The sequence below is a fragment of the Fulvia fulva genome, chromosome 2 (genome assembly GCF_020509005.1).
Source record: "Fulvia fulva chromosome 2, complete sequence".
Lineage (NCBI taxonomy): Eukaryota > Fungi > Ascomycota > Dothideomycetes > Mycosphaerellales > Mycosphaerellaceae > Fulvia > Fulvia fulva.
Window position 1 is genome coordinate 1,652,783 of NC_063013.1, and position 25,756 is coordinate 1,678,538.

The following is a 25,756-nucleotide window of genomic DNA, read 5'->3' on the forward strand; positions in this document are numbered from 1 at the left end:
AACGGATGGTCGAACGTGATGGGACCGCTCTCGTAGCATATGCCCTGAGCTCTGCTAGGAAGCACTCCAATGTAGCGGCAGAAGAGCGGGTACTCCAGCATGTTCGGGGCCATATTCGCTGCAGTGAAATCGATCGTTTTGCGACCACAATGAAGTGATTGGGCTCATGGAATCCATCAGCGTCTGCTTGGTCGTCGCGGCGAGCCGGGGTTGGGAGGGAATGGTGAGGACCACAGGACTATCACATGCGTATAGCCCGGTTGTCCTGCCGCCCACACTTCTGTAGGCTTGCCTGAATCACCAAACACAGGCTCTGCTTGTCCCCACCCACTGGTTCGCATGTCTTCGGATTTGGGGGAGAATCATAGGAGACTGCCGCCTATGTTGGCTTCCAGACTTGAGCTCGACACCTTTGACAGACATCTGCTGCTCGACAGGTTCCATTCAAATCGATCGTCCCAGTTGGACATTGTGATGCCGTGAAGCAAAAGAACAGGAAAGGGCGAGGAGCGGACTTTCTCGTTGGCGTATGTAATCTCGGTCCGATCGCAGCCGAGATCGGGAATGGGCGACCAGGGTATGGCAAGATCTATTTTGTAGAGCACATGTAGTCGACAACAACTTCATCACAGATTGGACAGCATTGCTCTAGCTGCTCAGACTTACTGCAGACACACGAAGCTGATATCAGTAACGTGGACCGACTTCGATTGATTCAAAGCTAAGAGCGAACCAGCACGTCATGCATATTCTTGTAAAGCTCAAACATACATGCTTCGGTCACATCTATCTCTATACTGATGCGATTTGCAGGTCACCAACGACGATGGGCCTCCTTCATCCACCTCGTCACCTTACATCCTGCCCTTCGTGAACTACTTGGAGAAAGCAGACCATACCGTCTCCGTCATAATCCCTGACAGCCAACGCTCCTGGATTGGGAAAGCCCATATGGTCGGCCAAGATGTACGAACAGAGTTCTACTGGCCTCCCAGCACAGCTCCCGAAGAGCACTCCTCCACCACCTCAGTCGGCGACGACGGTCGATACCCGTGGGTCCTCTGCAACTCCACCCCAGCGGGCTGCTCCCAACTCGGCATCTCTCACTTTTTCAAAGACCGCGGTCCAATCGACCTCGTCGTCTCCGGCCCCAACTACGGCCGCAACACCACCGCCGTCTTCGCCCTCTCCTCAGGCACACTTGGCGCAGCTCTCGAGGCTAGCGTCTGCGGACACCGTGCAATTGCTTTATCATTCGCGTTCTTCGTAAGTTGGAAGGACAAATGGCTCCCCCATCCATCGACAGCTAATGAGAATCCTCCCCAGGATCGCAAGAACGATCCCGACATCGTGGCGGAGAGTTGTCAGCAAGGAGTGAAAGTCTGCGAGTATCTCGCGAAACATGGTAGCTGGGAGCCTGCGCAGCTGTACAGTGTGAATGTTCCAGTGAAGAAGGGAGTCCTGAACTCGAGGGTATCGTGGACGCAGATGCTGCAGAACCAGTGGCAGCATGGTGCTTGCTTCCAGGAGTTGCCGGACGGCAGTGGCGTGGATGATCCTGCGTCAGAAGAGGCCAAGCTTAGACAGCAGGAAAGTCGGCAGGATGGTGGCGAGGAAAATCAGGGTGCAACTCCGGAGAACAAATGGCGACACAGACATTTCAAGTGGGCGCCGAGGTTTACGGACGTGTACGAGAGTGTGCAGAAGCATGGTCCTGGTTCGGATGGGTGGGCTGTGGAGGAAGGAGAGACGAGTATCACGGCGCTGCGGGCGAACTTCATGCATGCTCCAGGCTTCGAGGGTGAGGTGAAGCTTTGAGTCGTGATATAGTCAGCACTGCCGCGAACGAGATCATGAACGATGGCGAGGTCCTCATTGAGGCGACATGGTTGCGAACGTTAAATCGGCCTGACTACTGTCTAGAAACCCAATAGAGATGACCACATCCTGCTTCTGTGCTACTGATCTATGAAGTTCAATCAAAAGCACTGAGGCATGTCCAGTACTCATGAAAGATCAGGCACGACCCACTCAGATCGCGCTAATAATGATAGCGCCGGCTGTGGCGTTTGACCATCTCTATTCTTGGCTCCCTGGGAGGCAACAACTTCATCCTTCGAAAGCTCTTCTTTGTAAACTCCTTCCCGCTCTTTTGAGGTGTTCGAGCGAAGGTAGCATGCAACATGCTGTCCCGTTTCGTGTTGCTGGTCTGTCTGGCCCTGCAGGCTTACGCAACGAGTCCTGTTGTGCATATAACATACGACACGTTCAAGGACTTCATCGCAGGGCATGATACTGTATTGGTCAACTGTAAGTACTCATAGAAGAAGTTCCAGGCTCCACTGACGAGTAAAGTCTGCACGCAGTCTAGTAGGCACTGCAAAAAGCTCGAGCCCACCTTTGAGCAAGCAGCTGAGTTCCTAACGCACCAAGAACCCGACATCGCATTGGCCAGAGTCGTGCAGTGACGGTGACGGCCTTTGTATAGGGTTGAATGCGTATCCTACCCTAGGTCTGTTCCACAGGAAGACGAACGGCGACGACTTCGTCAAGTACAATGGCGATCGATCTGCGGCAAAGTGAGACAGTACTGGCTTCTTGATGAGTGCATTTGCTGACATTCATAGCCTCGTGTCATTTGCATCTAATGGCACTATCAGCATGCCTACTCCGCCAGAAGAAGCAACATCAACGAACAAACACTACGCCCGACCGACAAAAACTCCATCACCGAATCCGTCTCCCGATTCGACAGCGAATAACGCCGTGCTGTTGCTCAACGAAGGCAGAGAAGCCCTTGTCAAGCTCGAGCTAGCCGGACTTCCTTGGTTGACGGCGAAGAATAATGGCAATAGTCCATCAAGCTGCGCGCTCCTCGACTTGGTCATCACTGGCGAAGGGAAACACCTATCTCTAGGCCGCCAAAAGCTCGCCCTGACAGTCCCGGATCCTTCCATCCCCGTGTCGCCGTATGTTGGCCAGGTCGACTGCGACTATGATTTGAGCTTCATTGACCAGAAAAGACCGCTCTGCGAACAGATATCCCGATACATCAACAACGAGACAGAGATGGGCCTGGACTATGCCATTGACGCGAGGAATCGAGACGATCCGAACATCCGGTACTACAACTATCATCCGCAGATCTATCTAGACATCGTCGGCGCAAAGAACATGCTATTGGATGCGCCGGCTCAGAAGACTCTGGAGATCAAGCTGTATGACAAAAGCAAGACGGGCTCGACCGATCCTAGGCGCGAATTCCGCATCGAGAAGATCCTGTTCCATGACCGGCCGAAGGACTATCGTGTACCAGGATCATTCGAGAAGCCGTGCAGTCTTTGGAGTTACAGATGTGCTGACATTGCGGATCCACCTTGGTACAAATATGTCTGGAGGTCCAACTTCGATGAGTATGGTCGTATTGGGTGTCTGAGGCGAGAGCTCGCCATCAGGTGGAGAGCGCTGATGTGGTATGTGTCGTCGGTCTGGTATCTACTACCTTGGCCAGCCTGGCTGTTGGTGTTTGTAGCTGTGGTGTGTGGACACGTGCAGCGGGTCAAGAGGAGGAGCGCGGAGGCCAAGGGCGGCGTGCTTCCCCTGTGGTCGAAGCGGAGCAAGGCTTGAATTTGACAGCTTCCCACCGCCATCCCAAAACACGGCTCACTGCACCGGTCCATGTGCAGCTACTCCAGCCTCATCAAGAGCTCATCACACGACACATTCTGTTCGCGAGTAGTGAGAACCACGCCGCAAATGGGGTATAACTCTTTCGAAATGTTGCCATGCCGGCTTGGTAACATTCAACAGAATACTACTACTCCATACTGCTGAAAGGTCACAGTAGCGCAGCTACCGCGATATCGTCGTCGAAGGATTTACCAGAGATCGAGCCGCCACCACCATGGACCCGGTAACAACGAGCGAGCAGCAGACACTACTTGCAGAAAACATCCACTTCATGTCGATGTCGGCCACAGAATGCTCGTATGCAGGCACCACGGTGCTTGATATCCAAGAACTACTAGAGGAGGTCCTTCAGTACTTGCCACCAGGCGCCTTACTCCGACTGCAGCGTGTCTGCAAGAACTGGCAATACACCATCGGGAAATATGCGCACTTCAAAAGATCGCTGTTCCTGGTCCCGATTGAGGGCACTGAGGTATGGGATATAAACAGGAGAGCTGCGCATGGGCGCCTTCATAGGGGCAGAGAGCAGGTTGTCCTGGGAAGAAGAAGGGGCAAGGACCTAGCACCACCTCGCAAGCTCCCGGTACCTTGCAAGACCTGCGGTATGAGAGGCATACCAAGGCCCATGAAACACACCGAATCTGTGCTTGTTCCGATCCAGTTCAACCCACTCTTCTGCGATCAAAGGCCGGAGGACAAAGCGGACAGTCTGGACGAGCGGGCTTCACGCCCCGCTTGCGCGGACCTCTATCTACGAGAATGGGATCTCAGGTATGAAGAGAGCCAATCCCGACCTCGAGCAGATCTAACGTCTTCGTGTGTTGCAGGGAGGAGAAGCCTCAGCCTTGGCATAACATGTTCCTCACACAGCCAGCATGTCGCCGAGTTCGAGTACAGGTCTCCGGCGACCACGAAGGAAGCCTTGGTGGTTTCTCAGCAGCAATTGATGACTTCGTGGTCACGGATCCATCTGGCGTGCGCCTTGGGCAGGTCGTGGCGAACATGAAGAAGCGTTTTCGACACTACCTCGAGTTTGGGGAGATCTACATCAACGATGTAAAGATCTTCGTGCCGAACGCAATCGAGGTCATGGCAGGCGACGAGAAAGAGGTCGAATTTCGCACCGCGGCTCGTGATCAGGAGTCGTAGTCCAGTGCTGCATGGATCCTACACCAATGGAAGGCAGATGTCGTTTTCCTCGACTTAATTCTTGTCGCTTCAATCTCCAAGTCTTAACGTCAGCACCAGGAGGGTGACATAGGCAGCAATGCTGAGACTGGTGAGGACTACAACGACATTACCACTAGTCCTGAAGCTGCAACACAGTTAGCACATGGACATCACCAAAAGCATATTAATTACATACCGTTTCCTGCTCGTCCCATCATCGCCCATCTCCGTGAAGAATTGCCTGTTAGACTGCATACGCCGGAAAGCGCTCACTCCAAGCACGCCCGCGCCATAGACAGCAAACAGCGCGCCTATACTATAGAACTCGCTGGTGAAGATCTTGAGCACGACCAAGGCGAAGCTGAACTGACTCAGACTCGTTCGGATGTAAGCTCCTTCGAAGGTTCGTTGTGCTGCCCGGATCTCGACCAGTTCCTGAGGTGTGAGGATCACAGACCTTGCCCGATGGAGTCGTAGATGGTAGCGATTCTGGGCGTGGCGCGTCTGTTCGCGGTTAGGTGGATACATAGGATAATGCTACTGTATGGGAGTGCTCGGAAGGCGACGGTGAGGTGTAGCTCCAGGGTGGCAGGGATATACCCGCCGGTCTGGGGCAGTGTACCAAGGATGGTGTGAGAGGGAGGGGAGCTGTACATACCTCGAACATGGTCGCTAGCTTTGTGTGTGCATACCGACGTACCCGCGATGGTGGGCAGCCAGGTGGTGATGAAGTCGTGGAGGTCGTCGAGATTGCGAGGTGGTGGCTGCAACGCTAGAGCGGAAAGAGCTACCCACCCACACACGTCCTTTACCAACGCCTGCGCCTGTACCCTCCCCTACACCCGCGCCGGGATGATGTGTGGCAGAGCGGAGATGGATGAAAAAACCCGTGGCGGTGGGGTGCGGGTAGTGCATCTCCCACCAGCAGCAGTGCTCGCCGCTCTTTCCACACCTCCTCTCTTCCCTCACAACTGTGCTTTAGCCACGTCCTTACTTCCTCGGCCTCCACGCTGCGTCAACAACTCCACCGCCCTGCCCGTGGGCTATTGGCAGTCTGGCTAGCATTCACATCAGCTTTACCTTCACGTGCAAGGCCACCTCTAGCTCTTTCTAAATGTCCAGCTAGGACCTCCAAAAGGCTCGCACCTTTGTTCTGTCTTAGCAATTTCGCATTAATCAAGCGCGCCCCCGGACTACTTCCAACAGACATGGTACTAATGGCAGACAATATGAGCTCCAATGGCTTCACCGCTGTGAACCCGACACCTGCCTCCTCGATAGGACCAGCATCCGCACCCGCGTCCTCCACAGCTGGCACCAAGAGGAAGCGCGAATCCAAAGCTGCGCTCAAGTTCTACGCAGTCCGTGTCGGCAAGTCACCAGGCATCTACCACTCCTGGGCAGAATGTCTCGACCAGGTCCGCGGCTTCCCTAAGGCCATGTTCAAGTCCTTCACATCACTCACCGATGCCGAGAACTTCGTCAACAACACTGGTGGCAGCTCCGAAGCGAAGGTGACCAAGTACTATGGTGTGCAGAACGGCCGCAACCCAGGCGTCTATACGAGCTGGTCAGACGTACTCGAGCAGATCACTGGCTGGAAGGGACCGAAGCACAAAGGCTTCAAGACGAGGACAGAGGCGGAGCAGTATGTCGCAGAAGGTCAGCGGCCAGCATGTGATGCAGACGTGCCCGTGGGAAGCATCGAACCTGCGGAACCGCCGACGAAGAAGATCAAGAGCAAGTTAAAGAAAGGCGGAGTCAAAGATGAGAGTAGTCCAGCCCCGATTATGGAGCAGGGAGAGTACGAGCCGGGTGAAGCACCACTAGGAGAGGACGCAGAAGATGGCTTTGACGACTCGATTGTCCTAGACCACACTACCAATGGAGCACGCTACAAGACACGGGAAGAGCGAGAGTCATTCACATACCAAGCAGTCCGCCCTGTCAAAGACGCACCCATACGAATCTATACAGACGGCAGCTCTCTCGGCAACGGCAAGCTCAGCGCATGGGGAGGTGTGGGAGTCTACTTTGGTCCAGGCGACAGACGAAACATCAGCGAACCACTTTCAGGCACGAAGCAGACCAACAATCGAGCAGAGCTCACAGCCATCATACGAGCACTTGAGGTCGCGCCGAAGGACAGACGAATCGTCATCGTCAGCGACAGCAAGTACGCCATCGACTGCGTGACAGACTGGTTCGCCAACTGGCAGCGCAACGGCTGGGTCAACTCTGCTCGCAAACCCGTAGAGAACAAGGACCTCGTACAAAAGATCCTCGATATGCTGGAGGAGCGATTCCGATTGAATGAACATCGTGTGGGAGACGAAAGCCCTATCGACCCAGCGGACAAGCGAGCTCACTGGGATCGCGGTCCAGGAGGCGTGAGGTTTGAGTGGGTGAAGGGTCATGACAAGGATGCTGGTAACACCGCTGCGGACAAGCTGGCCGTCGATGGTGCTCGTAGTGCTCAAGAGCTGAGCCAGGACACGAGCTTGCAGGACTAGAGGTCGCCACCCGTCGTGATAGTCCAGAAGCTCATGCGCTCCCAGAGAGGCGAAACAAGATGGGTCACCAAGTCATGCCAGCGGTACGCTGAGAAGGCTGCCTGAACGGATCATGAGTACATAATAGGCCTTGGCAGCTGCCAGATAGTACCATGCGCATAAGTCTTCGTACACGAGGATTTCGCATACGAAGCCATGACACCGGCGCATTGCATCGCTCATACGCCGACCATAGAATGTACACGTATATTGTACAAGAAACCGCTACCTCATTGCTCATGGCCACTAAGGCTATAGGCACTTATAGGCAGACCTTTACTGGTTCCCCAACACTTTATCCGCAGCCTTCTGCACGGCATCATGGAACTCCGAGTTCGACTTCGCGGATTGAGACGTCGATGTCGCGTCAGACTGGCCACTGACCGAGTCCGTGCCTGACGCAGCTCCAGCATTGAAAGCTGCATTGGAGCCTGTAGTAGAGGATTCTTTGGCTGCGCCGAACTGTTTAGGTATCAATCAGCCTTTATCGGTCTCCTGTTGCTCCTTTCGTGCACTTACACGAGCAGCATCAGTCTTCGCATCTTCGTAAATACCATCCGTCAAGTCCTGATTCTTCAAAGCTCTGTCGGGGAGATGATCGAATCAGCTCAGCTGTGCTGACAGGGCATGATCTCGCCACTTTTACATGTGTCGCAAAACTCACGCAGAAGCACCTCTATCCATTGCTCGTTCTTCCGCCATTGTTGGTGGAATGTGCTTTTCGTCACTATGGAATCGATCGAAAGTACAGAGCAAGGACACGAAAGTCTGCTATACTGTGAAGGATATCGTCAGCTCAAGGTCACGTACCTTTCCTGTCACACAAAGTGGATACCTCCCCATGTGGGTTCCTTGTTAGAAATGTGGCATCACCATGCGTCAGTTGCCGCACACGAGCCGAAAGCTACAATCGAGGGGCACGGCATACTGTTGCACGATCACGTGACAATCTGTCTCGAATGTAGAAGGGGACCTGCTCGTCTGAAGTGAGGGGTGACAGGGATGCTATAAGTCATGCATGCGGACACAGCTCATGTTGAGGGTATGGTTGCACTACATTCCTGTGTATGTAAATGCGAGTGTACTGTTACAGCCGTAAGTCGTTATGGCCCGTGAGGGCCGGGGTAATCTCCATCGGTGCAGTGTATCTGTTGCCCTGCAACCATTGATGCCACGCCTCAAAACATGCTACTTTCATCGTAGAAAGAACTTCCACCTCTTCTAACTCTTCGTGGTCCTCGAGATGTAGTCGGACGTTCTGCGGGTTGCGAAAAGGCCGGATTCCTCATTGATGATTCCAAATGATCCGGGATCGTTTTCGAGTCCACTGTGGTCCGGCTTGCAGCCTTCGCCCAGTCTTCCGAGCCCATTCTCCGACGGTCGATATGGTAGTGATCCCTCCGGCTACTTCTACGCATAGGTGCCGGATGTGACATTTGGCTGACGATATGAGGGATGGGGTGCGAGATGGGCTGCTCTCGTACGCTGGGCTGGCGTGCGAGCGGCGGATTCTTGCTCGTCGTCGTACCGCTCCCACCTCTACGTAACTGCTTGCTTTTTGATCTCAAAAGTCGAGACGTGCTGCCCTTTGTGCTTGTGCTAGGTGCCGCGCTGTCGGGTGTGCCATTATCGACCATTGGGCTAGTCATTGCGCTTCGCCCAGATATCTCCCCGGGTGAGATTCCCATCTTGCTCATGACGCGAGAGTTGTTGTAGACTGGCGTCAGGCTGAAGTAACTCCTCTTGCTGGCCCTCTCGAGATCGTCCATTGGATGATCTTGCCGCTGGACCGGCTTCCAGTCTCCCAACAGAGCATCTGAGTGCCTGGTCTTGTGCATGGTGTCTATCGCCCTGCTTCCAAAGCTCATACTCTTCGCAGCAGTGTTGGTCTTGTCCAGCAATGACCGGAACAGAGGGCGAAGAGTTGCTGCTGCTGCGGCCGATATGCCAAGACCACACTCAATCGTAGACAGTATGCAAATGTCAAGGGCAGTGTTGAAGAAGTTCGGTCCTGCTCGGAGACCATGAATATAAGGAATCCTGATGAGCGAGACGATGCTGCCACCACAAGCCAGGCAGAGAATCAAACCTGCGCTAATCTTAGCAGCCAGAGGCATCGAGGCCTTCGCCAGGACAAAGATTGGCAGAATGGCAAAGATCCAATCCGTGATGGCATTGATGATAGTGCCCGTCACCTGAATTCCGTAAAGTGTGTCTTATTGCATGCATACATTTCGAAGCTCGTTCTCGAGGTACTTTGATGGATCTCCGCAATTGAATATGGCCACGAAGAAGAGAAGCGTCCCGTAGAAGGTGTTGATGTAAATCGTTGCATGAACGATGTACCGCTGCCATGCTCTGATGACGAGCCGGAGGTAGAAGATACCCATAGAGATCTTGAAGAACACCATGCTTCCAATGTAGAGTCCGAAGCTCGAAACGACCATCTGGAAATGCTTTAGTATTGTGTCGAACAGGGAGCTGGGGAAGACCTCACGCCAACGAGACGAGCGAGCTGCGGAAAGTCTAGCTCATTAGGTCGGTGTCCACCACCAATAGTCTCGATCAGGATCACGACGGTACAGAAGCCCGTAAAAGTGATCTAGGACACTAATTAGCTTCTGTTCCAAACGCAATACGAGCTACTCCCCTCAGCCACGAGTAAAATAGCATCGTCCCAGCCAAAACTTCGAACCATTACAATTCGTACCCAAAGTCGCAAGCTCATCGTGATCCAAGCACTAAGAAGAAAGATGGCGACGGTCACAAAGACGCCAATGCGAGCAGTGGTGCTCTCGGGAGCATTGAAGTACGCCATGCTGATGGCATGCTATCCAAGTTGTACCACAAATGATCATCGAAGTAGCGAGTGAGAGCGATACATGGTATGCGGTAGAGATGCGTTTGGTATGAAGAGAGCGTAGAGTCCTTCAGAGTGTGGCGAGTGGTTTCGTCGCTGCCAGGTGTGAGAGACTGTGCCTGTAGAGTCAAAACATTATCGATCCAGCGGATGTGTGCCGACGCATAGCAAGTGCATGTCTGCATGCATTGTGAAGTTTATGCTCGTCAAGGTCAAACTGGTTCGTAAGTCCATCGGACATCACATACTGAACTTGGTCTTAACATCAGGTTGCATACCTCGTTAGCAGCAAGCAATGCATGTGATCCATGACCAACGGCCATCATTGGCTGAGCAGGACTTCACGCTGACAGCGAAGCGGAAGACGAGAAGCGGCTGGCGAGTCAGATGTGGTTGTCCGATCAGAAGTCTAACAAGCGCATGCGTAAGGCACACACTCGCAGGCGCGGGATCCAAACATAGCCAGCGGCAAAGTGTGCAGATCCAGACTCAACTGCCGGACATGATGTCGCAAGTCTCGATCAGAAAGCCAGAGGGTCCTGCAGATCAGCAGTAGATGCATTCTATGACAATGCGATCGAGGACACGACCACGTGACGACCAGCTATGGCATTCCAGGATGTCTCCCTGATAGCTGGTCTGGCTGGTACTATTGCTCGAATTTTTACTCGTTCGTATCTCTCGTTCTGGTCGTATTATGAGGCATTGTTACAGAGCTTCAAGCTGACGGAGGCTTCCATTCCGCGCCCTTCGTTCAGTGGACCTTTCTGGCGTACGTAGAGGACCCTTGCGGTGCACATATAGCCATACCACCGGCCCGCACCTGAACGATATGAACGGTGTTGTATGGACGGCAGGCGATCGTCATGTTGTTCCTCCTGTGCCACACATCTTACTGTGACATGGTGAGACCAGGGGCTCCGTGGCGGTGAATGTGGCAATGTGGCTGACTGCAGGCGGAGGATCGATCAATAATGGCATGACTTGCCGCCGATTCGAAGAGTGTGGCGTTCAGGCATGGGATACGAGTCGTAGATGTGGTGTATAAGGTTGGCAAAGTGGCAACCGCGACGAGAAGATGAAGAGAGAAAGAGCATCATCCCTGCTGTCGCGAGCCTGACGCGCTAGCGGATCCGGCCCGAGCGCACGCGACAGCACTTTCCCAATCAACGTCTTAACAAAACACTTCTATTGACTTCAGCGACAAGGCTGTCTTCACCTCGAAGCTGGATGTGCTACTCGGCGACAACACGATGAATCATGCCAATGTCAACACGGCGCCAAGCACAGCGTGCCGAACGCGACAACACCACAGTCGTTGAAGTTGCCGACCTCGACCAGAGCAGCGAAGGGCTTCCATCTGGCGTGGCCCACGATGTCGCCGAGTCCGAGGAGATAGAAGTCGAGGGCGACGAGGAGGAAGTGCAAGGTGCGTTATCAGAGATCAGTGATCTGCGATCCTTCGAGATCCTGCATCCAGTTTCTAACCATCTCACTTCAGAAGTCGAAGTAGACGAGACTCCCTTCCCGCCACCAGGTCTGAAGGAGATATCATCATTGGCCTCATGGACAGTCAGCACTGCGAAACCTGGCAACGGAGTGGCGGCGCTGAGATCGCCGGACACGAACCATTTCTGGCAGTCGGATGGTCCGCAGCCACATCTCCTCAGCATTCACTTCTTCAAGCTCGTATCCATCGTACATATCAGGATCTATCTGGACTTTGCCGCGGACGAATCATACACCCCAACGAAGATTCAATTTCTGGGTACGTAACCCTGCATGACAACCACTCATCTATGTCGTCGATCAATGCTCATGCCACTCAACCTAACAGCCGGCATGGGAATCCACGACATCCAAGAATTCGCCGAAATGTCCTTCGAACAACCCACCGGCTGGATCGACGTCGACTTCTCCAACGTCGGCCCCATCGAAGAAGAAGAAGGAGAACCCGATACCCCCAGAGAAATCGACTGGTCCAAACGCCCCGTCCTCCGCGCCTTTCTAGTCCAAGTCCGGATCCTTGAGAACCACCAAAACGGCAAAGACACCCATCTGCGCGCCGTGCAACTTTTCGCCCGGGATGAAACGCAGCAGACGCGGCCCCCGGTGCCGCTCGCGGAGACGAATAGTAACGCGGGTCAGAACCTCCGGAAGCGTCTGCCGAGCTTGCATTCGAAACATGCCTTTCGTAGGATGCAGAAGGAGGCGAATAATATCAAGCTTGCTTCCTGGATGATGGATCCCGATATGAGGTGATCGTCTTTTGATCTGCCAACACGGCGAGGCAGGTTCACTCAGAGCCCGTTTTGAGATGCTGCTGATGAGTAGCGACGCATGAAAAGGAGCACTTGCTGTAACGGGGATCGCTAGCATGTTACATATCATTACCCTACCCTTTGTAAGTATGTAATATGCGAAAGCGCGTCGTGCCTGACATCAGCTCCTAGCAGCGCAAGTATTCAAGACTGCTGATTCAATTCTCCTGGGTATCTTTGAACTCGCTAAAGAACAAGCAAATAGCCAACGATAGCTCAATCACACTTGACCCAGCTATTCCAGCCATGCCACGATCCTGCTCACCGTATCCTAAGTGGCAGCATCATCTTCTACGTATTTCAGATCCACCGTCTCCTAAGCGGCAGCATCATCATCGACGTACTTCAGATCAACCGTCCAAGACCCGCCAAACGCCACCGCCTCTTCGCTCTTGAGCGCAATATTGATCCCAATGTCTGCAAGACTGATATCCCACCTCTCACCACCCTCACAAGCTTTTAGAAGACCTTGCATAGGCGCACCAAGAGCCAGAACTTTGTCGGGCCGAACCGCAAGCGGCTCGCCCTCCACGATTGTTGAGTGTCCATCAATACCGGACACACCAGTAGGACACGCGATGGAGAGCACAGGTGCACGACTCCGATTCGCCCAGTCGATCATCTCCCTCGTCTCCTTCTGCGCGCTTGTGCTGTGCGCAGCATTCGAGCTGAGCAGCGAGTCGTAGGACGACCCCGCGAGTAATGCATCGATGATGACAGCCGGCGGTCCAGATAGGTTCTTGATGTGGGCCGATGCTTTTCGCCATAGACCGCGCTTGATCTTGGCACCACCTCGAGCCATTCTGCGAAGCATTGCGATCTGAGCTTTCGCTTGCGGGTCCTGAGTGTCTGCGTTCTCGTAAAGGCTCTCGGCGGCGATGATCTTAACGTTCCTGCCCAGAAGCTGTCTTGCAGCTGCCATTGCTATTGCGCCGAGTTCGTGGTTGCCTGCAAGCACTACCACCGCTGTAAGCTCGTTTGGATTGGTCAAGGTCGTACTGGCAGTCATACTGCCTCGCAAGGTATTGGTCCGAGATGGCCTTCGAATGCCGCCATGCAGTTCTGAGAGGTGCAATGCTGCCTCCGCCACAGCACGAGCTGCATTCTCGGTAATCGCATCGTACGACAAGCCGTATGTGGACACTGTGGCGGCTTCCAGGTTCTCCAAAGCTTTCGGCAACAATGTTGGACAGGCGGTGCCTTGTGGTTGTATGGCAAAGTATGGCGCATCCATCGGGGGCTCGGGAACGGCGTTTGCTGGTCGGGTCTTGGACACTGCCGACAGAGGCGAGTTCGCACGCTCACCATCTGGACGAGGCGATGAGGCAGCCAAGGACGTCGCTTTGGCTCTGTTGGTGAGCGAGGTAGCCGATCGATTTAAATTTCTGCAAACGAAATTATGTCAGTCATGATCAAACATCGTGTCCGATTGCCTTGAGAGACCACGAAGCGTACGTCTTGAAGGCTCCGACACTGACTGGGTCACTGTTCCATGCCTGCGACCTTTCGTACATACCTGTCCGATGACATAGATGCCGTGAGTGGGTGTGGTCTCGCGTGATTGACGTCGACCTGGCCGCTGTTTTGACGGCTCGGCTTCGTCTTCGAAAAGACGTTCCGCGAGACTGAGTGCTTCGATGACGATCGTCCGTTTGCTAGCTGTAGTTCGGTATCGGCATCACTCGAACTTTCCAGCTCATTGCTGTTATAGACTGGCTGCACCTTAGGAGACAAGACGTTCTCCGTGGGATGCAGATTCTTGCCGCCGTAAGTCCCTGGTCGGTGTACTCTGTTATGGCTGACCAGCCGGTCCTCATCGGCAGTCGTATCGCCTTGTCGAATCTCGTCAAACACCTGCTTCTTGTCGAACTTTCTAAGCTCGCCTTCGAAGTCGAAGTCGCCCATGTCTTCAATGCCTGTCGTGTCTCCAAGCACTTCCATCTCTTCCTTTTGTCGTCGCCTGCTCTTCTTGGGGTTGGTCTGATCCGAAGGGCTTGCAGTAGCTTGAGTCTGCTGCAGGAGTGGAGTACTACGCCATCCTTTGCCTCGTCTCACTGCTCCACTCATATTATTTCCATTTCTCGAGACCTCAGAGTTCATGACTGGAGGCGGGTCTGCGGCCTCACCAGGAGTGGCAGGCTGCTTCTTAGACTTCTGACCACGTCTGATCTTCTTCTTCCCGTTGAGCTCAGGTTGTGATGCATCTTGTGCAGTGCTTGTAGGCAGCATGTTCTCCACTGGCTTGCTGGCGATGGGGACGGCAGGTGGCTGAGGAGAAGCTCCGGATTGCTTTCTGCCCGCAGCTGCTAGCTTTTGTGCAACATTTGCCTTGGTGATGTCGCCGATGAAAGGTGAGCCTGGACTTGGAAGGTTCTGGGCGGCTCTTGCTAGCATTGACTTGACTGGGGTGTGCATCTCTTCTGACCTAGACGCGGCTCTTTTCTGCACTGGCGAGGCATTGCCGTAGCTGAGAATTGCTGGGTCGACAAATGTCGCAGATGATCGTGTCGGCGTGGGTGGTCTCGCTGATGGTAGCTCAGTGGGAGCCGGAGGTTGTCGCCCTCCGCCATTGACCTCCGCCATGATCTGCTGTATGGGCGCGGGGGCAGACTGCGGAGCGAACGGCGGCTGAGGCAGTTGCTGCTGGTGCATTGCTGGAGAGCCAAAGCCCGGTGGGGGAGGATAGGGAGAGTGGTGGTTGTTGGAGCTCGGAGGGTACGGAAGTGAAGGGGACTGGATGGGTATGTGTGCTGGCGGAGGGTGCGGTACTAGCAATTGGCGTCAGTAGGCTCTCACTGGAGAATGGTAGGACGATGTCAATGAACGAGTGCTGCGTCTTACGAGACAACTCGCGCTTCTCGAGTCGCACTCACCTGCTTCTGGCTGAACAACCTGGAGGTCACTTATGGCGGAAGCCTGCACCGTCCAGTGGTCGAACCGCGTGCTCGAGCCAGGGAAGACGACATTGTGCAGTGTTAAGTGACTGTTGGGAACGATCTCGTGCACCACTCCGTAGACGATGTTGTTGGTGGCTTGCTGGAGCTTGACGCAGACTGTCAGCCCGACTGGATTGGCCATTCTTGCGCGTCGCTCTCGAAGTGATGGTGATGATGTCTGCTCCCATAAACTGCTTGCGAAGTAATGTGACGTGATGTGTGTGTCGGTGTCACGAGCGTCACGCGAGGTCGTGAAGGCAGATTCAAAATAGCTGTACGCTGTCTGTCTCCAAACTATATAGACTACTTTGGGACCGCGACTCGACTCCACCTTCCCGTGCAGCTTCTCCTTTCAAGCATCTGCCTTCTCTTGATCCGTCACTCTCCACTACATCCGCACTGCCATGTTCATGTGCAGACAGCCGTGACAGTACAGCCAGCGGCTCCCGACAGCACGCAGCATATGTTATTATGCAGCCCATCTCAGCCACACTCAGCTCTAGCTTCCACCAGCAGATGATGAGACGCAGACTGTCGCAGGCCGCAGGCCATGAATCATCCACACCACTGCGAGACCGGCTACATCACGTCAGCCGCTGCAATCGTAAACTATGCCAGCGGTCACGATAGACAGAACAGTTGCGGCATTCGCCGAGCCAGATCTTCCTGTAGCTAACCACAACTTCCTCCACACCCATTTCGTTTATCATCACCACCACAACTTGAGCAACCATGGCACCAACTAACAAAGTCACCGACCTCTTCCGCGTCGACGGCCTCGTCGCCGTAATCACCGGCGGAGGTAGTGGTCTAGGTCTACACGCTGCGAGGGCGCTTGACCAGAATGGAGCCAAGGCCGTCTACATTGTAGGGCGACGCGAGGAGACTCTCAAGGAAGCTGCCAAGACTGGCGTCAATGGGACCATCAAATACATTGTCGGTGATGTCACAGATAAAGCGTCCCTGAAGAAGGTAGCGGACCAAGTCAAGCAAGAACAAGGCTTCATCAACCTCCTCTTCGCCAACTCTGGCGTTTCCGGTCCGAATCATGGCAGAGCCGCCTTCCCCGATGATGGTAGCAAGCCAAGCGTCAAGCAGTTCGCCGATGCCCTGCTGAAGAACTCCGCCGAAGATTACACCCAGGTCCAGCACGTCAACAATACCGGCGTCTTCCTGACAGCCTTGACGTTCCTGGAACTTCTGGACGCCGGCAATAAGAAGCGCAACGTACCTCAAGACTCCCAGATCCTGGTCACATCCTCCATAGCAGGCTTCTCACGACAGCTAGCACACAGCTTCGCATACTCTAGTTCCAAAGCAGCCGTGACGCATCTGGTGAAGATGCTGGCCACGATTTTCTCTCAGTTGGGTTACAAAATTAGGGCGAACGTGATCGCTCCTGGCCTCTATCCTTCGGAGATGACGCAAGCGGGTGTCAGCAAGCTTGACAAGTTCGGTGGTGTCCAGGGTCATCAAGCGTTCGAAGACGCGCACGTCATGCCGAAGGAACGATCCCCGGCAGAGAGGACAGGTAGCGAGGAGGACTTTGCTGCGACTGTGTTGTTCTATGCCAGTAGAGCTGGAGCTTATTTGAACGGAGAGGCGATGATTACGGTATATTGTATCAAGCTCGATGTATAACGATACTGACATATGTACAGGACGGAGGCAGACTGTCGCAGCTGCCGGCGACCTATTAGATCTGTGTGTGCACACTGGCATGTGGCTAAGCTTAGTCGTTGGCAACAGCGCTCCTACCCGCGCCAGCATTGCATTGCCCACGGTCGGTCCTGAACAACAGCGGCGATGGTGGCGATGACAAGGAGCGCTGCGATATCTCAGTCTCTTTCCCTGATATGTTCTTGTCGCGAATACTCGGCAACCCTTGGAGACGGCCTTAACAAAGCCTTTGCTGACCGAGATCTTTCATGTCTTCAGGAGTACTTGATTGACACATGCTATACAAAGATGCACATGATATCCTGGCGTCTCGCTACTCGAGTAGTGACCACGTGGAGACACTGAGAACAGACTCGATGTATTCACCGGTTGGCATAGACTTCTCGAGGTCCTACTAAAGTAACAGCCTGTGCCCTGTTCTAGTACCACTAACAACCACAGAACAACCACTGCGCGAGGTCAATCTTTCGATACAACCACTAGGTGCTGGCCGTGCTCTTCCAGAATCCCCTCGATACCTACTCCAAGACTAGCACGAAGGCTAACAACTTTCTTTGAGCGCGCCTACGCTTCGCCGTCTCTAAACGGCGAGCAAACCACCTGGTGGCCTACATTAAAGCGTGGACCCACAGAGCAATTCGAGTCAAGCAACGCTACGCTTCACGCGCAATATACGAAGTCGCGCTGAGCGCGCTCGCAGCCCTGGTTCCGCAGCAGCTTCTACGCCACCTATATATACGCCCGTACACGGCAGAACCGATAAGAGGAATTGAAAGGCATGGCGCTGTTACTCAGCCACTTTGGGAAGCTCCCTCAATGGCTCATCACGAAGATCTGGAAGAAGGTGAAAGCCGTCTCCTACAAGCTCTGGAAAAGCCGGGACTGGTTGAACTACGAGGACGTCCACCTGCTATGGATCCTCTTCTGGTCAGCACTCAACACCATCGCTTTTGCAGCTCCAGGCAACATGAGTTTCGACAAAGCTATGGTATTTGGCGTCTCCACAGCCACAGTCACAGGCCTCAACCCGCAGGACATGTCCACACTCTTCCTGGGCCAGCAGATCTGGACCTACATCGCCGTTCGGGCCACTTCTACCCCTGGTATCGCTGTGTTTACCCACTTGAAGAGAGTGCGGGACTTGAGGAAGTACAAGAAGGAGTATTTTGAACTGAAGGAGAAGATCGAGAGGGAGAGCAGGAGTAGCAGTGGTAGCGGCACACCGCCTGATAATCCCGCCGCTCCAGCTGTGGCTCAGGGATTGGAGAGTCCGCCAGCTCAAGATGCTGAGGATCTCGCGCTCGGAGAGGCCCCAGGCGCGATACCTCTCACACCCATACCGACTTCTCCGCCCGTAGTGCAGACGCCCATCAATGTTCTGACTTTCCGCGACGCGCGATATCTCAAGCAACGCATCGAGGCCAAGGAATTCGGAGACGAAGGTCAGCTCGCCAGCAACGGCCAATTCGAAGGTCTGAACCCACTAGGACGTCTCTACGTCCTGCTCCTCGAATACCTCTCGCAAAAGTTCAACGTCGGCTTGATCATGATATACACCCTAACCATCGAGGTGATCGGCATCATCGCCTACATCATCCTTATACGACAAATGACATTCTCCGAAGCTCTCGACAACGGCACGAACATATCCTGGGCCGGGGCATACCACTCAGCCTCCGCAACGTTCAACTTCGGCCTCGTTCTGCTCGACACTGGGATGCCTGCGTTTCGCCGCATCATCCCTTTCCTCATTATCTCGACTTTCCAACAACTCGCGGGGAACATGATGTTCGGTCCCTTCCTCCGGTGGATAACTCGACTGTGTTAGTACTGCACTCGAGCCCTCCGCCGCGCGATCTGGATCCGCAACCTCCACCACGCCTTCGGCGTTCCCCAAGCGCTCCTCCACCGTATCCACGAGAAAGTCGTCGAGGCAGAAGAAGTCCTGGACTTCGTCCTCGAATAACCCCGCCGCTGTTCTATACACCTCTTCCCCAGGCAGCACACATGGTACCTCGCCCTCATCGTCATCATCATGATCACCATCGACACCGCCTGCGTCGAGCTCTCGCGCTCCGGGAATGCGGAGTTCTCCTCCCTACCACAGCCAATACGATACATAGCGGGAATCAACTCCGGTGTCTCGGTCCGCAACGCAGGCTTCGCGGCAGTGCCGGTCGATATGCTCCACCCGCCTTTCGTGTTCATCCAAATGGCGATGATGTTCATCCAGGCGTATCCCGTTGTGATCATTATGCGGAATACAAACCTTTACCTGGAGCGACAGCTTGGGGTGTACAAAGAAGACATGACACATACAGATCTTTTGCGGAAAGACACACATCCAAGTTGGACGCGGTTGCTAGCGAGACATTTCAAGTGCGAGCTGGGATACGTTTTTCTGCGGGCGCAGCTGAGGCAGTTGGTCGCCCGGGACGGCGCACTGGTCTTCTGTGCTACGCTGCTGATCTGTATTTTGGAGCTGTATTTCCGCAAGGATCCGGAACGGCCGGTCGACATGCTGGAGTGTGTCAAGATCACGTTCGAGGTCGTGTCGGCTTATGGGAACGTCGGGTTGTCGTATGGATTGGTGGGGACGGTTGCTAGGTAAAGTCTTCTCTTCATGCCGATGCAACAATGACAGATGCTAACGACAAACAGTCTATGCGCAGGCTGGCACCCGTCGAGTTCACTGATCCTATGCATTGTCATGATCAGAGGCAAGCAGCGAGGCCTGCTCGTCGCGCTCGATCATGCTCAACCTGACCCTATAGGTGATGTTGTGCAATCGGCCGAGGGACATTTCGAAGAAGTTGAAGCAATGGAGAGGGAAAGACGGCAGTCGCATGCAAACGTTATGAATGCGGAGGCAGAGGGCGAGACAGCTTAGTCGTGACCTTCAATCGTTGCTTTTTCGTCATCAGCTATGTAGAAGCCGCTTTCCCCTGTCGTAGCTTTTCTTTCGAGGTGCATCGCGTGAGTAATGCTCCATCGCTTCCAATGCTTTCTCTTCATCTATGCACCCATTCATGCCGCGTGAACGCTTGAACGCACCATTCAATTCGAGCTCTATCGCCTCTGCTGTCTGGCGGCCCGTGTCCTCTCGCGATACGCCTCCCATCCCTGTTTGCGATACTCGAGAGCAGCTGCCTTGCGATCCGCTGCAGCAATAATGCCGCGTCCCACGATGATAATATCACTACCCGCTTCACCAATGACTTTCTGGGGAGTGTTGTACTGTTGGCCTAGGCCGTCGCCACCAGCTTGAAGTTGTACGCCTGGTGTCATGGTAATGAAGTTGTCTTCCGGCTTCTCGTTCATGCCTTTTTGGGCGATGAAGCCCATGACAAACTCGAAGTTCTCGCGTGCGTGCTTCAAGCAGGCGGCTGTGTACTCTGGTGTGAAGAAGTTGTTGGCGGACGACATCTGAGCCAGAATGAGTAGGGATCGATAGTAAGGCGGTGGACCGAGTGCTGCCAGAGCTGCTGGATCGTCAATCTCGCCGTCATCCGAGGTCACTCTCGAAATCGAAGGCCTCGATCCTGGTGCTGGGCTGAGTGCTTCACTCTTCATGCTGATGGTCGTGCTGACAGATACCACAGACTGCTTTCTGATGTTGTGGTCGTAATCGCTGTCCTCCTCGTCCTCGCTCTCTTCTTCGCTGCTCTCTTCTTCTTCTGCTCCGTCTGCTACTGACGTTGCCGGAGACGCTCGAATTTCCGTAGAGACTGATGTGTTGTATGACGCGATGGCCTTCTGTGCTGCTTGTGAAAGAGCTGTGATTACGGCTGGACCTGGGAAGATGTGGCAATTGACGATTGGTGCCCTGGAAGTACAAAGTGTTAGCCATACTTCTGACCATTTCGCGACGCGCTGCTTCGAATATTCAAGCACCGTTCAAGCTACCAGGGAGCCGCTGCGGCTCTCTTAACACGCAATAGCCCTCTTCGCACCGCGCCCCTTCCCTGCTGACGGAAATCATTCACTCACCACCTCACGATCTGCAACGGTCCTCCCACATACTGCTGCTGCACCGTATTCCCAATATCCCCAAACTTCCTATCCTCAAACACGACAAAATGCTTCCTCCGGGCCACATCATTCAGGCCCCTGATCGTCCTCTCTCCAAAATCCGTGATAATATCCGCATGTGTCTTCAAGATGCATATGTGATCTCCCACCTCCTCTGCAATCTTCAAGAGCTCGCTGGTCGTCGTGACATCGGCGGAGACGCAGAGGTTGGTGCGTTTTGTGTGGATCAGTTGGAGCAGGTAGGCGGCGAGGGGCGTGAGGTTGCCTTGTTCGGAGCGCTCGCCGTAGGATTGGGTTAGGGTGATGTGGCGGGCCATATCGTCTGCCAGATCGGTTTCGAGGTTGGCGGGGTCGAATTGGCTGCTCGGATAGTCGTTGTGGGGGAGATGAGGTGGTAGCGACGCGCACTGTCGCGAATGGAAACGAATGTGGTGTGCAGTAGAGACAGGCCCAGTATGACTAGCTCATGTAAAAAGTGAGAGACGGGGACCAGATCAGAAGAAAGAAGAAGCTACAGCTCAAATACTCTGAAGATATATCCCCAAGCTCCATGCACATCTACGGCGCAGCAATAGTCTTCCCACTTCCCTACATTTACCCGCAGCGACCACTCCACCACTCCACCAACTCTCCCTTCCCGCCATTGGCTCCACCCTCCTCGTCGACGCGCCGAGACGCTGTAACCATCACATCTTGTGGAGCGTCAACAAGATCGCTCGGGATCTCAAAATTGCTACTGTCTCATCGACTTTCTCCGCCAGAGCCCGCCCCCAAAACTCAATTTGATCCCACGTTCGGCTCAGTGGCATCGGGCCGTCAGATCTGATCGCTTTGATTCGATGCTGGGCTCGCTTACCCTGACCATGTCGAACGGATCCGAGTCGTCAGTGGCATGCCGAGACAATGGCGCAATGTTGTGCAGCGACGGCTACCGAGATCACATGCGAGATCAAACATCTCAGGCAAGGAGTGGGTGTGGGATCTTCTCCTTGTATGCATTGGGTCTTGGACTGAAGAGTAGTTGTACATCTGTAGACGAGGTCATCGACAAGTCACTCTTCATCAACCCTCCTTGCGGAGAGTTCCGACACATTGGTAGAAGAAGGGGTCCATCAACTCCCTGTGCACATCACATCAATCCAAGACGTACGGTATACGCTGCAGCCACGAAGCTTTCGAGATCTTCATGCACTGCAGAGATCTGTAAAACGTTCCAGTGCAGCGGACAGGTACCGCGGAAAGATCGCCCCGAGAGCGAGGGAGAACGCGAAGACGGAACAGTGCAAAATACAGTTACACGAGCAGTATGATCTACGGCATGTGACATGTCGTCAAACGCCCAAACAACGCCTCCGGGGTTCCAGACATGTTTGCAATAGAAAGGGTCATAATGCATCACATCGTCGAACTCGCGGCCGCACTCGAGTCTATCATGTCGTGGAACCACATGCGTTGGCGACGAATCTTCGAGTCTGTGCCATTTCTGCAGCAGAGAGCGGAGCAGCTCCGTACCTGTTTCAGGATGTTAATTGAGAGATGTGATGGGTGATTAGGTGGATGCAACGTACCATGCAATGACTGCCATTCCGAGGAAAGCTGCAATGCAGCTGAAGACGAGCGCGACAATGCCTTTTGCGGTGAAGCCTGAGGGTAGCGGCGCTTTGCTCAATGCCTGTCCGTCAAGGTCTAGAGCGTCGACTGTGTTTGCGGCGGCATTGCCGGCAGTAGGTGTGGCGGCAGCGGCGCAGACGTCGTAATGTTGTTGAGGTACGGTGATGCTCTTCTGGATTTCGAGTGGCGCTTCGACCATTGTCGCGATCAGACCGCTAGCCAAGTGCCATTCTACGAAATGTTAGCATCTGGTGTACGGACGAAGACCTTGGAGGACTTACCAAGATGGCAATGGAACAGCCAGATACCAGGGTTGTCAGCTCGGAATCTGATCACGAAGTTTCCATTTGGCCTGACCCATACAGTGTCTCGACGCATGGGCTTTTCTGGGAAATCAGTGTGATTGTTGGCATCGTAGTTGCCCCATTCATCGGGACTGCGGTAGACGACCTGGAAGTTGTGGCCGTGGAGATGGAACGGGTGCTTGCCTGGGTCGTTGTTGTTGAGCACAATCTCGATGATCTGATTGTGCTGGAGTACGAAAGAGTTGGTGTCCCGACCGTAGACTGTCGCATTGTCCGCGAAAGTGCCGGTCGTAAGTGCGGAGTACAGCGTGGGTACCTTTGGCCTTACGTAGGTGATGTCGTTGAACCAGGCATAGTTAGCCCCGTCGCCGAGGTTGTTCATGGACAGATTGAGGTTGAAGGAATAGTCAACATGACCGAGGACTTCCATGCCATCCTGCGGTACCAAGTCGACATCGTCATATTGCGCATCCCAGCTATCGAGCAGAGCTGGCTCGGGAAGAGGCTTCTGCTCGTCGTACACAAGCCAGCCGGTGACATTGTACTGCAAGTCGGGTGAGAATGCATCGAACAGATCAGTGTCCATGCTGCCGACCATGGCAAAATTCGCAGACGCGTCATTCTTCGCCGTGACGATGAATCCGTAACGTTGGGCGGCTGTTATGTATATCATCTCAGCTTCAGCAGGCTCGGTATAAACGCCGTCGACTTCGATAATGGTCAGGCTGTGCCCTTCGATCCAGAAGTATTGACCAGCAAATGCCGCTACGTTCGTCATACGGAAGAAGTATCGCATGCCGGGCTCGACCGCCAGCTTGAAGTTCTGTGTCTCGTTCATCAAGGCAGAGTTTGGTACAGGTTCTGCGCCGGTTGGGTTCTCCACGCTCATGAACTTCTTGATGAGGCCGGGCATTTCATCGTGATACCAGTCCGAAAGTGTTATTGAGAGTTCCTTGTCGTACATATCCGTATAGGGACTGTCTGGGTCGTACACTACGAATTGGCCTCGGAGACCGTCTGGATACTGGCCACGGCTATGTGAGTGATACCAGTAGGTGCCTGGCTGGTCAACCTACGAGCCGTCAGTATGTCGCCGTTTCGAGAGGAGTCGGCCTAGCTTACTGTGAAGTTGTACGTGAAGGTGGATCCGGAAGGCACATCACATTGTGTTACGCCGACAGGACCATCCATCTCGTTCGTGCCGTTCTGGAAGAGTCCGTGGAAGTGCAAGCTCGTGCTTTGGTTGCCAAGCTGAACAGCAGGAGTCAGCAACGCAAATGTATGGTATGGAGCTGGCACGCACCTGGTTGTTCATGTTGATAACTACATTGTCGCCTTTCGTGAAGTTCAGCACTGGTATCGGCCATTCGCCATTGATACCGATGACAGGTCTCTCCATTTGGCCATCTGGATTACGATTCACCCAAGTGATGTTGAAGTCGTGTGTGACAGTTGCCGACGTAGCGAGACCTGCCAGCGCGGCCATGGCTGCCACCGTTCGAGCCATGGTGCTGCTGGTGTACTGCACCGCCAGCTCGTGGATGTAATGTAGGTGAATGAACCGCGAAACGAATCTGATAAGACTGTTCCCGTCTGTTTGACAAGAATGCGAGAGAGATTGATTAGATGGGATCCGCGGCCGAGCCTGCCGCCACGAGAGCCCAAGCTCGTGCCCGTGAGACTCTGCGCCGAGCACCGGAGGCCAGTGTCAAAGCAGGGTTGCAACTTGCAAAAGGATCTGATAAAGCGCCACGTTAGGTGGTCCAAACAAGCGAGGCCTTCTGTTCAACGAGCGAAGACTGCGGATCGGTGGAGCGATAGACTGGCCTAGCTTACTTCCACGTGGGTGGAACGATGCCAAGTGGGAGTGACTGCTGGCCTTGTTGGTGCTTTGCTCTGGGGTGCATCAATCCTTGTCTTCAACATCAAGGTCTGTTTGCGCTTGTCTCGGCATTCGAAGGGCCAGTCTCACTCTTGATTTCTGCACAAATTCGACGTCTTCGAGGACGGAAAAGCCCTTCGATCTTCGCGCCTTCGCACCTTCGTAGCAGCGCGCCGCACATCCCTAGCACGCACACGAGCGCTTGTTGAGTACCGCACTTGCCGTTGTCGTGAAAAAGTTTATCTTATCAGATGCTGGTCTGGATCGCTCCTTCACACGAGACAGCCAATGGCAAGATTCTGTGGCGCCAATCAGATCAAGCTACTTAAGCTTTGGCTGGCATTTGTACCACCTCAGGACCCCACTCGACTTTGGACGCAGTGGCATGACCGCCAGCAGCAAGAGCGTGACTCGCCTCGGTAGAGCACCCTGCAAGAGAATGTAAGATCTGCAACAACAGCTCTCAAGTGCGAGGGCACAACCATCGACCAAATTGAAGCGCGCAACGGAAAACATCTGAGCAGTACAGTACTTGCCTTGTTGTCACGGCCACATCCACGAGATATCACAGGTCAAGGGATTCCAGAGGCGCGCTGCCAAAACACTGCAGGCCACGGCAGCACTACGGCGTCAGGTCGTGTGAGCCTGGATCACCAATCGCTTTATGCCGCCCTCGCTTCACAACAGATTCGAGCACCGTTTCATCGCAGCCGAAAT

At 54.1% G+C, this 25,756-nt stretch overlaps 13 protein-coding genes across 13 annotated transcripts; 7 read left to right on the top strand and 6 right to left on the bottom strand.

Annotated features, from left to right (window-relative positions):
* Positions 1-742: 742 nt before the first annotated feature.
* Positions 743-1,818, top strand: CLAFUR5_02753 (putative tubulin--tyrosine ligase PBY1; the record flags this gene model as incomplete). Its single annotated transcript, XM_047901901.1, has 3 exons — positions 743-754; positions 814-1,266; positions 1,327-1,818. 3 exons carry the CDS (start codon positions 743-745, stop codon positions 1,816-1,818), a joined length of 957 nt encoding a protein of 318 aa, XP_047758279.1.
* A 365-nt stretch (positions 1,819-2,183) lies between these two features.
* On the top strand, positions 2,184-4,839 carry CLAFUR5_02754 (uncharacterized protein; the record flags this gene model as incomplete). Its single annotated transcript, XM_047901902.1, has 6 exons — positions 2,184-2,310; positions 2,489-2,579; positions 2,628-3,473; positions 3,853-4,162; positions 4,220-4,461; positions 4,518-4,839. The coding sequence occupies 6 exons, from the start codon at positions 2,184-2,186 to the stop codon at positions 4,837-4,839; spliced, it is 1,938 nt and encodes a 645-aa protein (XP_047758272.1).
* Positions 4,840-4,908: 69 nt separating this feature from the next.
* CLAFUR5_02755 (uncharacterized protein) lies at positions 4,909-5,527 on the bottom strand (the record flags this gene model as incomplete). The annotated part of the gene is made up of 3 exons (XM_047901903.1): positions 4,909-5,005; positions 5,057-5,364; positions 5,519-5,527. The coding sequence occupies 3 exons, from the start codon at positions 5,525-5,527 to the stop codon at positions 4,909-4,911; spliced, it is 414 nt and encodes a 137-aa protein (XP_047758273.1).
* Positions 5,528-6,068: 541 nt separating this feature from the next.
* On the top strand, positions 6,069-7,373 carry CLAFUR5_02756 (Ribonuclease H; the record flags this gene model as incomplete). Its single annotated transcript, XM_047901904.1, has 1 exon — positions 6,069-7,373. The coding sequence occupies one exon, from the start codon at positions 6,069-6,071 to the stop codon at positions 7,371-7,373; it is 1,305 nt and encodes a 434-aa protein (XP_047758274.1).
* Positions 7,374-7,688: 315 nt separating this feature from the next.
* Positions 7,689-8,114, bottom strand: CLAFUR5_02757 (uncharacterized protein; the record flags this gene model as incomplete). Its single annotated transcript, XM_047901905.1, has 3 exons — positions 7,689-7,874; positions 7,932-7,995; positions 8,077-8,114. The coding sequence occupies 3 exons, from the start codon at positions 8,112-8,114 to the stop codon at positions 7,689-7,691; spliced, it is 288 nt and encodes a 95-aa protein (XP_047758275.1).
* A 1,514-nt stretch (positions 8,115-9,628) lies between these two features.
* On the bottom strand, positions 9,629-10,230 carry CLAFUR5_02758 (uncharacterized protein; the record flags this gene model as incomplete). The annotated part of the gene is made up of 3 exons (XM_047901906.1): positions 9,629-9,859; positions 9,910-10,014; positions 10,123-10,230. The coding sequence occupies 3 exons, from the start codon at positions 10,228-10,230 to the stop codon at positions 9,629-9,631; spliced, it is 444 nt and encodes a 147-aa protein (XP_047758280.1).
* A 1,302-nt stretch (positions 10,231-11,532) lies between these two features.
* On the top strand, positions 11,533-12,534 carry CLAFUR5_02759 (Anaphase-promoting complex subunit 10; the record flags this gene model as incomplete). The annotated part of the gene is made up of 3 exons (XM_047901907.1): positions 11,533-11,701; positions 11,777-12,040; positions 12,110-12,534. The coding sequence occupies 3 exons, from the start codon at positions 11,533-11,535 to the stop codon at positions 12,532-12,534; spliced, it is 858 nt and encodes a 285-aa protein (XP_047758281.1).
* A 375-nt stretch (positions 12,535-12,909) lies between these two features.
* Positions 12,910-15,671, bottom strand: CLAFUR5_02760 (Enhancer of mRNA-decapping protein 3; the record flags this gene model as incomplete). Its single annotated transcript, XM_047901908.1, has 3 exons — positions 12,910-13,978; positions 14,110-15,361; positions 15,467-15,671. The coding sequence occupies 3 exons, from the start codon at positions 15,669-15,671 to the stop codon at positions 12,910-12,912; spliced, it is 2,526 nt and encodes an 841-aa protein (XP_047758950.1).
* Positions 15,672-16,261: 590 nt separating this feature from the next.
* On the top strand, positions 16,262-17,229 carry CLAFUR5_02761 (Short-chain dehydrogenase/reductase VdtF; the record flags this gene model as incomplete). Its single annotated transcript, XM_047901909.1, has 2 exons — positions 16,262-17,143; positions 17,191-17,229. 2 exons carry the CDS (start codon positions 16,262-16,264, stop codon positions 17,227-17,229), a joined length of 921 nt encoding a protein of 306 aa, XP_047758949.1.
* A 758-nt stretch (positions 17,230-17,987) lies between these two features.
* On the top strand, positions 17,988-19,037 carry CLAFUR5_02762 (uncharacterized protein; the record flags this gene model as incomplete). The annotated part of the gene is made up of 1 exon (XM_047901910.1): positions 17,988-19,037. The coding sequence occupies one exon, from the start codon at positions 17,988-17,990 to the stop codon at positions 19,035-19,037; it is 1,050 nt and encodes a 349-aa protein (XP_047758952.1).
* A 207-nt stretch (positions 19,038-19,244) lies between these two features.
* On the top strand, positions 19,245-20,099 carry CLAFUR5_02763 (Potassium transport protein 1; the record flags this gene model as incomplete). Its single annotated transcript, XM_047901911.1, has 2 exons — positions 19,245-19,816; positions 19,871-20,099. The coding sequence occupies 2 exons, from the start codon at positions 19,245-19,247 to the stop codon at positions 20,097-20,099; spliced, it is 801 nt and encodes a 266-aa protein (XP_047758951.1).
* Positions 20,100-20,278: 179 nt separating this feature from the next.
* Positions 20,279-21,558, bottom strand: CLAFUR5_02764 (Orotidine 5'-phosphate decarboxylase; the record flags this gene model as incomplete). Its single annotated transcript, XM_047901912.1, has 2 exons — positions 20,279-21,035; positions 21,200-21,558. 2 exons carry the CDS (start codon positions 21,556-21,558, stop codon positions 20,279-20,281), a joined length of 1,116 nt encoding a protein of 371 aa, XP_047758946.1.
* A 1,113-nt stretch (positions 21,559-22,671) lies between these two features.
* Positions 22,672-24,664, bottom strand: CLAFUR5_02765 (Iron transport multicopper oxidase fetC; the record flags this gene model as incomplete). The annotated part of the gene is made up of 5 exons (XM_047901913.1): positions 22,672-22,753; positions 22,810-23,083; positions 23,134-24,229; positions 24,280-24,408; positions 24,461-24,664. 5 exons carry the CDS (start codon positions 24,662-24,664, stop codon positions 22,672-22,674), a joined length of 1,785 nt encoding a protein of 594 aa, XP_047758945.1.
* Positions 24,665-25,756: the final 1,092 nt, after the last annotated feature.